At 41.8% G+C, this 12,163-nt stretch overlaps 1 protein-coding gene across 9 annotated transcripts in view; it reads left to right on the plus strand.

Moving 5' to 3' along the window:
- The window catches only part of MYO18A (myosin XVIIIA), a 243,618-nt gene that overhangs the window by 86,093 nt on the left and 145,362 nt on the right, over window positions 1–12,163 (plus strand). For all 9 annotated transcript variants that reach the window (XM_075263717.1, XM_075263719.1, XM_075263718.1 and 6 more), the window contains 3 exons: window positions 1,904–1,991; window positions 5,286–5,392; window positions 7,059–7,235. In XM_075263717.1, coding sequence (XP_075119818.1) covers window positions 1,904–1,991; window positions 5,286–5,392; window positions 7,059–7,235 — 372 coding nt within the window. The remainder of the gene's footprint in view (window positions 1–1,903; window positions 1,992–5,285; window positions 5,393–7,058; window positions 7,236–12,163) is intronic.

Here is a 12,163-nt window from a genome sequence, read left to right on the forward strand (position 1 = left end):
GAAGACCCGGGTGCAGATGTGAGCCTAGCATAACTGACACAGACTGAGCCCCCTTCTGTCTTTGTCCATTACCATTGACTCTAATGTAAATGGGACAGACACTTTCTTCCGTCCAGTTATTGTTTACTTTTGTAATGGAAGAAAAAGTTGTGCATGCATTTCTTCTATCGGAAAAGTAAAAAATTTGATAGAAGAAGGCTTCAGTTATGCTTTTTACATTGGGGTAAATGCAGACAGATATAGAATATTCAGATTTGTCCGAGCCTATAGCAGAAAGCAGTGGGAACCTGTGATAACTACGTATGAAATGAAATGATATATAAAGCTTAGATTAATATCTAACTACAAGAGGTCATAAAGTATAAAGTCAGATGAGTGTAACGGCCCTAACGCATTTGCCACCATATTTGCTCACTGCAAACCCATAATATTATCAAACTGATTTATTCTGGTCACTTTTAGGCACATTCCCATTTTAATTCCAGGAGTTTTGTCTATTTAAAAGGCATTTAAATGTCGACCGACTAGCCATTAACTAGGCCTTGCTTTCCTCCTTCCTGACAGTCGTCCCCTCAGGGTGCTATTGAAGAAGCCGCCTCTTTGTCTCTGAACTTGCCCAATGCTTTGCCTCAGGTTGGCTTGTGATGTGCTGTGATGTTGCTTTTTTGTGTGTTTTGTCGCTTCTCTGACCAATCCATGATAGCAGGTCACTTTCACATTGTCTCCCTCATTTATCCTTTGTGATATTCAGATAATAATTTGCTGCTATATATAGTAGGACCAACACCGTAGCTCAAAATTTTACCAAAATTGTTGTAGACAAAAATTTCCATTTGGAATCAAAGCACAATGCAAATATGATATTTATAATGCAAACGACATGTAATATAGTCAGATGTTTGTCAGCAAATGGCTATGTTTTTTTTTTTTGTTTAACTGTATGGTATGCTCACACAGAAGATTTTGGAGCTCATTGACTAAATTTAGAAATTTTTAATGATGACTTTAGAAAGTGACAGCTGTTACAGAGTTTGTGCAGCTCCATCACATAGTTGGCTGTCCTGCTGCTTGGACATAGATTCACACATTCTCCAGCATACTGTATGGACCTGGAAACTTTCAAAACTTTACAAACGCCCAAATGGAGACGGGGCACCGTGTGAACTTAGCCTTAAAGTTGAGAATTGGAGGTATACAGATGATAGGAATAGTGCTGAGATTCCACATGGTAAGACGTCTACTGTCAGAGTACTATTAATATTCTCTCCATTTCCAGACCACCTGCTGTCATGCTGGCTGTTTTTAATCTTGTGTGATTTTGCACTCCCCCCCCCCCCGTCTTTTATGTTTTTATTACAATGCTATAACCTGGAGTTTTGTTCGTCATGCGGCTATAATGTTGGATAATTTTCACTCTGGTGATAGGATTTTGTAAGTATTAAAGAATTTTCTGTAACAGGTAAAGTTGATGGTAAATGAGTGTTGAGTTGTCAGAACATAATTTGTTCCACGTCCTTACTGGGGCTATTCTGAGTAATGACTGTCTACTGGAACTTGTCATCACAATTAGGAAGAAAATGGCGGCCTCCTGGAGCTCGGCCTAGAATTCCCGCTATGTATTGTTCTACATCAGAAAATCAAAATGCATAAATTCATGCTGTGCTTCCAATTTGTCTCAAGGAAGCCTTGTCTCTTGTGTTTGCAGTGATGTGTATGTTTCCCAGATTGTGTTGTGTTCTATGTAATTCTTATGTACGAGGCCTGTTTTCCCTTGTTGTCTTTGTTCACCACCTTTTCATGTTTTGGCCCGGCATTAAAGGATCACGTCAGGATAATCGGCTTCACCACGGAGGCCCACTGTGTCATGTCATCCAATCTAAACGGCATTGTTGTCTTTTTTTAGGCGAAGACCGAGGAGCAGATCATTGCGGAGCAGAATTGGTATGAGACCGAGAAAGTGTGGCTGGTTCACAAAGATGGATTCTCTCTGGGTATGTTACGGCTCCTATACACATATATTGACTATAAAAGTTGGTGAAAAAATTTCAACCCTGCTTCACTGAAACCATTTTCACAATAAGGGCAAGTTCAGATATGACCTTTTTACCACAGATTTGTGGTGTGGATTCTGGACCAGTATTTGCAGTGCAGTTCCAATGGATTTCAGAGTACAGAGTAAAATCTGTGGTGTTCTGCAGCAGAATTCTTATGTAACGTGTGGATTTTGCTGTGGAATCTCCATGAATTTGTGTCTGGTCTGAAATGATCAAAAATGTGGTGAAAGCAAGAAATTGTCCTAAAATAACAAAGACCTTTACTCACCCATTTAGGCTGGGTTCACACCTCAACCTGCTCTATGTTCGGGGTTTCCCTCCGCGTTTTTTTGGCGGAAACCTGGCGGATCTCATTATAGTCTATTGGGTCCAATGACTTCCACGGGTTAAAACTTTTTATGCAGATTAGGTTTCCATTCTTCGGGTCTCCAAGTGGACCTGAAGAACGTAAAGACAGATGCATAAGAGAATCCAGTTTAAGACAGGTTTTCTGTACTTATCAATTGATGGCCTATCCTTCGGACTGGTTTTCAGTTGAAGATTGGTGAGAGTCAAATACCTGGGACCCCACTGATCAGCTGTTAGAAGAGGCTGCAGCATTTGGTTGAGTGCTGCGGTTGCCCTACTGAGAGCCAAGCACAGTGCCATACGTTGTACGGCTGCTATATATGCTTAGAATCAGGGCTCAGCCTTATAAAGTTCAATGGTAATTGTGATCAATGCACGTGATGCCACGTGGCCTTTGAAGTGGAAGCAGCAGTCACACTCTGGGATCAGCAGCACCCAACGGATCCGTTGGGGTCAGAGGTGTCGGACCACAGTTGGATCTTCAGTTGATGACACATCCTATGGATGGAAAACTCCTTTAAACGCTGCTCCTGCAGTGCCACCTCTCCACTCTCGATACCAAGTCTTGTTTAATCGGATGCAGCGATGATGTACTCATGTGCCCCATGTCATTGCTGCAGCCAGTCACTGTCCTCAGTGCTCTTGTGTTCTATATTTCGGACGACACGGAATGGCAGCAATGATGATGATGATAATTTTATTTATATAGTCCCAACATATCCCTCATTACTTTCTATCCGGGCATGTCATCGCCACAGCCTAGTACACGAAGACTGGCAGGGGGTGAATTAGATGGGTATGTGTAGGTTCTGTTCTTTTATCACAAACCCTCACTTCGGGCAAGTTTCTGAATATCTGAGAAAATCCCTTTAAATCTGGATTTGGTCTAAGACATCTTGCTCTTTTCTGTTGAAGAGATTGATATTCATTTGGAGAGCCCTTATATTAAATCAAATACTTCTTGAAGGAGTTGCTCATTACTACTTATCGGCCCAATTATTGTATTATTGCTTTGTACTGTATTGGTCACCATTGGGTTCGGCAGTCCCCAATTACTATAAAGACTGCTTTCAGTGTACCCTCCCTCATGTCACTGCCTCTTAGACCAGACAGGTATGGTTGGCTTCTGTAGTCTTCCATCCGTACTATTATTTTGCTCCTTGGACACGTACACCATTGCTATTGACTTGCTACAGGCTGTTCTAGGATTGTCTTCCATTCCCTTCCTGTAGCAGTGAGCGATAGGACTACAATTACCAGGTTTATGATGTGATAATAATAAGCAATGGTGTTTTTATTGTCAGATATTCTGAATCTCATTTTCTGTTCTGATCCCTAATGAGTCTTGACAGAAATTTCATCGGGCTGTTGAAGGTTTACTCCCTGGCCGTTCATACGAGTGAGATTCATGCCCCATCTCCATTTAATGAATCCGCATGAATACAAAGCACGGGGTAGAATAGATTTTATGTATTTTTGGAGCTTTACACACACCGGCTCTGTAATAGTGTGGATATTTGTGATGTTTTATTGAAGAAAAGCTTTACTGCCCCCTGAATCACTGGGGCAGATTTAGTAAGACTGGCGTATAATACATATAAAAAAAGGCCCGATTGGCGCAAAGAACGACAATGCCAGAATGGAGATCTTCTCCAGTAAACTGGTGTAAGTTGTAATGCATATGTTAGGCCAAGAAGCCCTAGCAGCATTACCCATATCTGCACAATGTGGTGAGTTAGGGCTCGTTCACACGGGGCACGGGATGGCGTATTTTGGTCCTGAATTTGACGCGGGAAGCCTTGTCAGAATAGGACCAAAATGCGCCTTCCGCGACTGTTGCGGCTTCCGACATGCGCAGCTTTCCGCTCCGGTGTAGGTCCAAATGAATGGGCCTAGTCCGGAGGGTGCTGCCGAAAGGCGGACGCCGTTGCTGAATCAGCCACGGAATCCGCCTGAAGAAAGGGCAGCTCACTTCTTTTTTCCACTAGCGGTCTGCATAGACCTCTATTGTGAGGGAGCGGATTTTGAAGAGGATTCAGCGCCAAAATCCACCCCCTCTTGCCCCGTGTGAAGGAGCCCTTAGGCACAAAACAGGAGTTAAAGTGCAAGGAGAGGTTATCAGAAATGGCCTTGTGTTAAATGTGCCCTACAATATTATTCTCAACATCAGCATCACGATAAAATTTCTCAACATCTGCACATTGGGAGGAATTTATCAATCCCTCCATGCCACAATACTGGTGTAGACGGATTGATAAATTCCCCCCAATGTGCTGCAGTTGAGAAAGCTGGTTGATGGTAAAAGAATATATGACTCTTTGCTTTAGTTAAGAAGTTATAGATTGCCAAGAATTTTTTTTTTTTTTTTTTACAAAGTTACTGCAACTTCCTTATCTCATACCCCAATGGGGCAGCAGTGCAGTGTAATTTGGGCTTACGTGTTGGCCCCTGATGTCCATTTTGGAATGATCTGAAGCCTGGGTTAAACTTAATGTACTTTGATATTTAAAGGGAATTTCTAGGCTAAAAGTATTCATGACCTAACATAAGGATAGGTCCTCAATATCCGCTTAGTGGCGGGGCCGATACCTAGTACCCCCACCAATCAGCTGATGCACAGAGATTTAAGCAGGATGCAGACAGCTCTGTTCTGTATGTAGTGGCCAGACCTGGTACTGCAGATACTTGAATGAGACCTAAGTGGCAGTGCATCTGCCACTGCACAGAGAAAAGATCTGTCTGCATCCTGCTCCATTCTCTTGTGCTAAGAACAGCTGATCGGTGGGGTGTGACAGGTGTCAGACTTTCACAAATCTGATATTGGTGACCGATCTAAAAATACTGTATACTAATAACATAAATGATTTCCTTCTATTGGAACAGCGAATAAGCTGAATGCGGAGAACACCAATCTACCTGAAGGAAAAGTGAAAATTCGACTGGAGAATGATGGGACTATACTGGACGTGGATGAGGATGATGTGGAGAAGGTGGGTTTTCTATGTTTAAAAAAAAAAAAAAACAAAATCCACAAAACTTAAATCCATCATGCACCTGAAGATGCCAAACTTTGTGTTGTACTCCATTAAAGAAAGTGCTAGTTTCTTCACCTATTTGCCTCCTTCTGTACTGACAATATCTAAACAATAGAAGTCTATGGATAGGAGAGGTTATTGGGAACTACTATCCAGCTTTCTCTTGTCTGTAGGCTTCCTCATATCTCCTGTCTCTCTCCTTCTCCTCTCCCTGCTCCATAGACTTCATTGTAAGCTAGAACTACTTGTGTATGGAGTGCAGACCAGAATCTCTCAGATAAGCAAACACAAAGGTTATGATTAAAGACAAAGGCACTTTTCTTAGTGAAGTATATTGAAAAGTTTGTTCCCTTAACTTGAAGTTTAGATTTACGAAAAGTGAAATGTTAGCAGGGAATTAGGCAAAAGTATGTTATAGGGCAGGAGGGGCTCAGCAGAATGATATATAGTTTCATGGGAAAATCTTCAGTATAATCTGTCGTTTATCCATTGAAGTCTCTGCTCTTTCTATGTTGTATAGTCCAGTAGGCGGTTCTACCAGTGATTGACAGCCTCCCCTCTGTATTGTACATGCAGAGATAGCTGTCATTCATTTAAAGGACCCGCCCACTGACTTTATAGTAAAGATTTCAGTGAATAAAATATAATTTATACTGAGTCTTTCTACACAAACCTTTGTATCAGTCTGCCCAGCTCCTCCTGCTCTATAACGTGCTGCCTGTAGATTGGACTACATTTTCCTGCTGACAGGATCCCTTTAAGGCCTAGTAGAAGTCTTTAAAGGTAACTTAAATGAGTTCTGATACCTGTTTAGCTATGTTCACATGTGGCAGACATACTGCGGATTTCTATCCAGACTTCTGGGTGTAAAATCTACAGCAGAATACAGTTGCAGCAGAGTAGATGAGAATTTACATTGACCTGGTATATGACATGTAGTGTGGATTGTTATATCTGGAGTAAGCCTAGTTATAAGCTATACTTTGAGATAGTGACCCAACTCTGGCCAAAAACCAGTCAATGCTGATCTATGGCAGTGGTTCTCAACCTATGGTGCATGTAACCCCGGGGTATGCTAATGCAGTCTCAGTGGTACATGCTGTGGCTGAGAACCATTGCTCTGGAAGTCACAGATTTGGTGAGTGCTCAGATTCTGAGGCTCCTGGGGTTAGTGCTGCCCAAACCACCCACCATCTTCAATCATTGAGGGCCAGCAAGCAGAGGCAGATGCCAGAAGACATTGCTTTGGGGTTAAGTGTGCAGGTCTCTACAGTAGTGGGTAGTATATGCTGAATAGACAGATCAATTCTGAGCTATATTTGTTCAGAAGCTAAAAGACCCTCAGACCTTTTAGTGCCCCATAAACACAAACATTTGCATGGCGCACCAATTTTATCTCCCCACTTGAGATTAGGAGCAGGACCTGTCACATGACAGACACCATGGTGTCCATTGGGGGTACCCATTTGAATTAGTTTTTTTCCACGAGGGGATACTTTGGTTTGAAAAGGTTGATAAATACCGGTGTATGGATATGTTTTCAGGCATTTACAAACCTAATTGAATTTCCCCATGGTGAGACTATTAATGGATTATCTTATTTTAATGTACTTTTATTCAGGCGAACCCTCCGTCTCATGATCGGGTGGAAGACTTGGCTTCACTAGTTTATCTGAATGAATCCAGTGTACTACACTCTCTGCGGCAACGATACGGAGGAAACTTGCTTCACACCTTTGCTGGACCAGCGATGGTTATTATGAATCCTATGAGCTCTCCTTCTATATATTCTGAGAAGGTAAGTCAAAAGTTTTGTGACATATAGACACAATTATGGTTATTACCATTTGATGATTTTATATATATATATATATATATATATATATATATATATATATATATATATATATACACACACACACACACACACACACACACACACACACACACACACACACACACACACACACACACACACACGGGTTGAGAAGCCAAAAATGTGCCAATAGTATATAAATTCTGATTCCGATTTGGCTACGGTTGTAACATATACCGATAGGTAGCTGTGGATTATATGATCTATCAGCACGAATTTGTTTTACTTGTGACAAATCATTTTGGTGGAATATCTCCACCTAGTGGAAGTGTTAGAAAGTGCAGTTATTGAAGAGTTAGGAATACGAATAGCCATACATGAGATGATTTATTATCATTGTCTTTCTTCTTCGAGCCGGTGTCTGTGTCCTTGTTGAATAACCGAGGGCCGAAAGTCACTGTGAGTCATTTACTAAGTTTGATTTAGCTCTAGATTTTTTTTTTTTTTTGTTCGACCCACACAAGAACCACTTTTCAGAAATACACCTATGTTAATTTCTGTGATTCATACAGTAGGTGATATATTACCATACACATACATGGGGGGAAAAATATGCAAATAGGTTCCTTGACGGAAAAATGAAAACTTTTTTCAAGATGGCTCCATATAGATGAATGCCTGGTTTTTACGAAGCCTAGTGACGTGATCTTGGATTAAAGCCAAACTAAAATATCTCCTCCAAAATGGAGAGAGCCCATTTACAGACAGCTGTTGCAGGGTTATTGCCCTTCGCTGGGGTAAATCAGGATGTTACTTAGTAGGCTATATAGGCCAGACGTGGACTATGACTGCTCTTGTAGACTACCTTTTGGAGGGCAGAGTCTTTCAAAACCATACATTCTCTGTTAAGAATTCTGAAAAAAGATTATGCAAATATGTCTGTAGATGAGTCTCTCTCTCTTTTGGAGAATTTCTGGTTTGGTTTTAATCCCAGATTACGTCAATAGATTTCTTGAGGGCATTGATCTATAGGGCACTAGACAAAGTTTTCTATCAAGGATTTGTGTATTCTTTTCACAGGATTTTTAGTCTTAGTAGAGCATATATGATCTGTAAGATCCTACATACTAGAAGGTGGTTTACAGAGGTCTCCTTATTGAGTACATATGGATTTTACTTTTAATTCTATCTGAGAAGTCAAGGGGGCGCTCCTGCTTAGGGATTGAAGCCTTCCATTCATGTGTACACATACAGACATAGCTGTCAATGGCTAATAAGACTGACCTTTGACTTCCCAGTATAGAAAAAGCAAAGATGTAAATTAATAAATACAAATTATACTGAATTCCCCCCCCCCCCCCCCCCATAAACCTATATATCAATCTGCTCAGCTCCTTCTGCTCTGTAACATGCTGTCTACAGATTGGAATCTATTTTCAATGTGACAAGTTCCTTTTAAGGTGGCCATACACTTCAAATAGCTGTTGTTTGGCCACTATTTCATCCATCCCTCCATACGCGTGCACTCGTTCCAAGTGTGCATGTGTTGTGAATGACGAGAAGGAGAAGGCTGTTGTCAGAAATCTTTGATGGCAGCTTACCTCCCCTGAGAACTGAAGGCTACCTTGTCTTCAAAGTCTCTGGGCATCAGTTTAAAGGAGTATTCCAGTTATTTAAAGTTATGCCCTGTCTCATATTTGTATTTGTGTCTCTTATTATCTCGTGAGCGTCTGTCTCTCGTGAGCGTCTGTCTCTCGTATCTGTCTGTCTCTGGTATCTGCCTGTCTCTGGTATCTGCCTGTCTCTGGTATCTGCCTGTCTCTGGTATCTGCCTGTCTCTGGTATCTGCCTGTCTCTGGTATCTGCCTGTCTGTCTCGTATCTGTCTGTCTGTCTCGTATCTGCCTGTCTGTCTCGTACCAGTCTGTGTCTCGTACCAGTCTGTCTGTCTCGTACCAGTCTGTCTGTCTCGTACCAGTCTGTCTGTCTCGTACCAGTCTGTCTGTCTCGTACCAGTCTGTCTGTCTCGTACCAGTCTGTCTGTCTCGTACCAGTCTGTCTGTCTCGTACCAGTCTGTCTGTCTCTCGTGTCTGTCTGTTTCTCTCGTGTCTGTCTGTTTCTCTCGTGTCTGTCTGTTTCTCTCGTACCAGTCTGTCTCTCGTATCTGTCTGTTTCTCTCGTACCAGTCTGTCTCTCGTATCTACCTGTCTGCTCTGCCATTTTTCCATGATCTTTTTCCTACAATGTCATATTTCCGATGACTCGGAGGCGTATCAGCCACTCGATAATAGACTTAGAAGTTTCTTATGGCAGCCGCTATTCTTGAGGTATTATTTCCAGCGTTCCAGCAGTGTTGGTGGCAGCCGCCTCGGCGCAGATGGACATTTGAGTACCTGATGATGGGGATATCTGAAGCCGTATCCTGTTGTCATTTCCATTTGCTCTTATAAAATACAGCAGTAGGCCTCAGGGGATGCCATTTTGCTCTTAAATTAGCCTTCCTTTCCAGCAGCAGAGACCCCTTATTTTTGAGCACAGGCATCAATCTCCCCAGTCTTCATTACAAATTTGCTCTGAAGTGAGATACACGGGGTCAGGCCGGGTCACTCAATCCCTGTCACTTCTTTTCCCTTTTTCCCTGTTAAATGTGTTCCAGGTTTCCATGGCAACAGCGGTTCCCCTGAGCTATACAATGCAGGTACATTCACTCCTAATTATGGCCGCCGACATGTTCCCTAATAAAATCATCCCGTATCTTCCGCCAGTTCTGTCATTTGTATATACTAAAAGCAGTCTGTATGGAGAGAGGATTGCCAGAGCACTATGGGGGCACATGTAAGTGTAGTGCTGTGGCCAGTTACTTGTCTGGGTGAATAGCTTTATCAGACATAGGCCATCCTCATAAATTGTACACGCCACAGATATGGAGGAATTTGGCTCAAGCTCTATAAATTGGCCTGTAGCTACTGAAAAATAGTAGGACATTGCAAAATAAAGGTACAAATACTTTTATTCAAGAGATCATAATGGTCAGTAACCAGCCTCAATCTCTTCCAGGGGTGTAACTTGAGGGGGTGCAGTCGCATCAGGGACCAGGAGTCTTAGGGGGCCCATAAGCACTGGTGTCAGTATTGAGATTGCAGCTTCCATCTGGCCCATAAGCCAAGGAGACTCACAGATTACCATAACCAAACTAAGGCGGATTAAACTCCTTAATACCTATAGACATCACTATCAAGAATTAGCTGTAGGGATGAGGTAGGAGACCCTAGACAAAAGACTGCACCAGGGCCCACAAGATTTTAGTTACACCACTGATCTGTCTTAAATATATACAAAAATTACAACAAGAAAAGAAAACACCTTGCTCGCTACCTGACCGCGAAAAATGCTCTGATCAGATATGCTTTACTAATCCCATGACACCCCGGTATCCTATCACATGGGTAGCTAGAGGTAGAACTGTTTCTGCCTGCTGGGGACAGCAAAATTTTCCAAAATTTTACATTTTCCCCTAAATCTGAGTAACATAAGCATACAGTTAGAGAAGTGCACCATGTCCTTCATCAGAACTATTTGAAAGGAGCTTTCTAAGGGCTAGTTCACACAGAGTTTTTTGCAGGCGGATTTTGACACAGAAATGTTTTTTTGATGAACTTTTACATGAAGCTGTTTTTGCTCCAGCACACTGTATGAAACTGGGAAAAAAAAGCTTCCATTTTTTGATGCGCATCAAAAAACACAGAAAAAAAAATGCACCCAAGGTGGAGAATCTGTGTGGCATGAGGTCTATCTGAATTATATGGGAAGGGTTGAGATTGTGACCCCCCTTAGGTGAACAGAAAGGCATATCATTTTTTTTGGGGGGGGGGAAGGGGGGGGGGGCAAAATGAGATCATGTGACCTAACTGAAGAGAAGATTCCCTGAATTTTCAGATAGAAAGCAATAACTAATAAGGTAATATTGACAGCATTAAATCTATCTATCTATCTATCTATCTATCTATCTATCTATCTATCTATCTATCTCCTGTCCTATCTATCTATCTAAATATAAAGAGAGAATGACATTTCTTGGCCTTTATGCCACTTAGATGCCATGTGCTATTCACATTGATTTATCTTATTTCTAATAATATACATAATTCCCCTCCAACCGGGTAGCATCTGTATGGAGCAGAGAGAAAATGGGATTTCACCAAGGAAACAGTGTTATGTCAGACGCAGGGTGCCAGGACTAATGACTTGTGCTGCATGCTGGCTATACTTCTAGTGTCTGACATATTGTCACTACTGTATGGTCCTTAGTACTCCTGTCTTAATTCCCATCATTAATAATAAGATATGTGTACAGGTGAGTATACGGTATATTGAGGGTATGACATTTACAGGTTTTACAAGACAGTTTGTTTTTGCTATACATTACAGTTAAAGATTATATAGTCTATACTATTATATGACCTGTGGATATGAAGGGATGACTTCTGTTCACCCAGTAACCATGGCCACTATCAACATGCATGTAAATCTCTGCAGCATTTGCACAAAATGAATGGGGTTAAACCAGCGTTTAGGTGACCTCATGATAAGCCAGGCTGGTCTGAGCTTGCATGGCCTCCTGCACAAGTCACTTTAGTCCCGACCATGTCTCCATAGAGCGTACACGTGGCACCATACAATACAATATTAGATCCATTGCAGTACTGTGTCATCCAAGGAAGTGCCATGAAATAGTTCTCCTAGCATCTTATACTCTCAGCACCCTGTAGTAGGTCAATATACACAATACACTGGTAGGGAGCACAAGGCACACAAATAAGTGACCGGCCCTCTTCTATAGGTTGTTGTTTGACATGCTCAGTCGTGATTGGAGATGATGTTGTCTTATAGATATGCCTTGCTATCTTGTT

The sequence above is a fragment of the Leptodactylus fuscus genome, chromosome 2 (genome assembly GCF_031893055.1).
Source record: "Leptodactylus fuscus isolate aLepFus1 chromosome 2, aLepFus1.hap2, whole genome shotgun sequence".
Taxonomy (NCBI): domain Eukaryota; kingdom Metazoa; phylum Chordata; class Amphibia; order Anura; family Leptodactylidae; genus Leptodactylus; species Leptodactylus fuscus.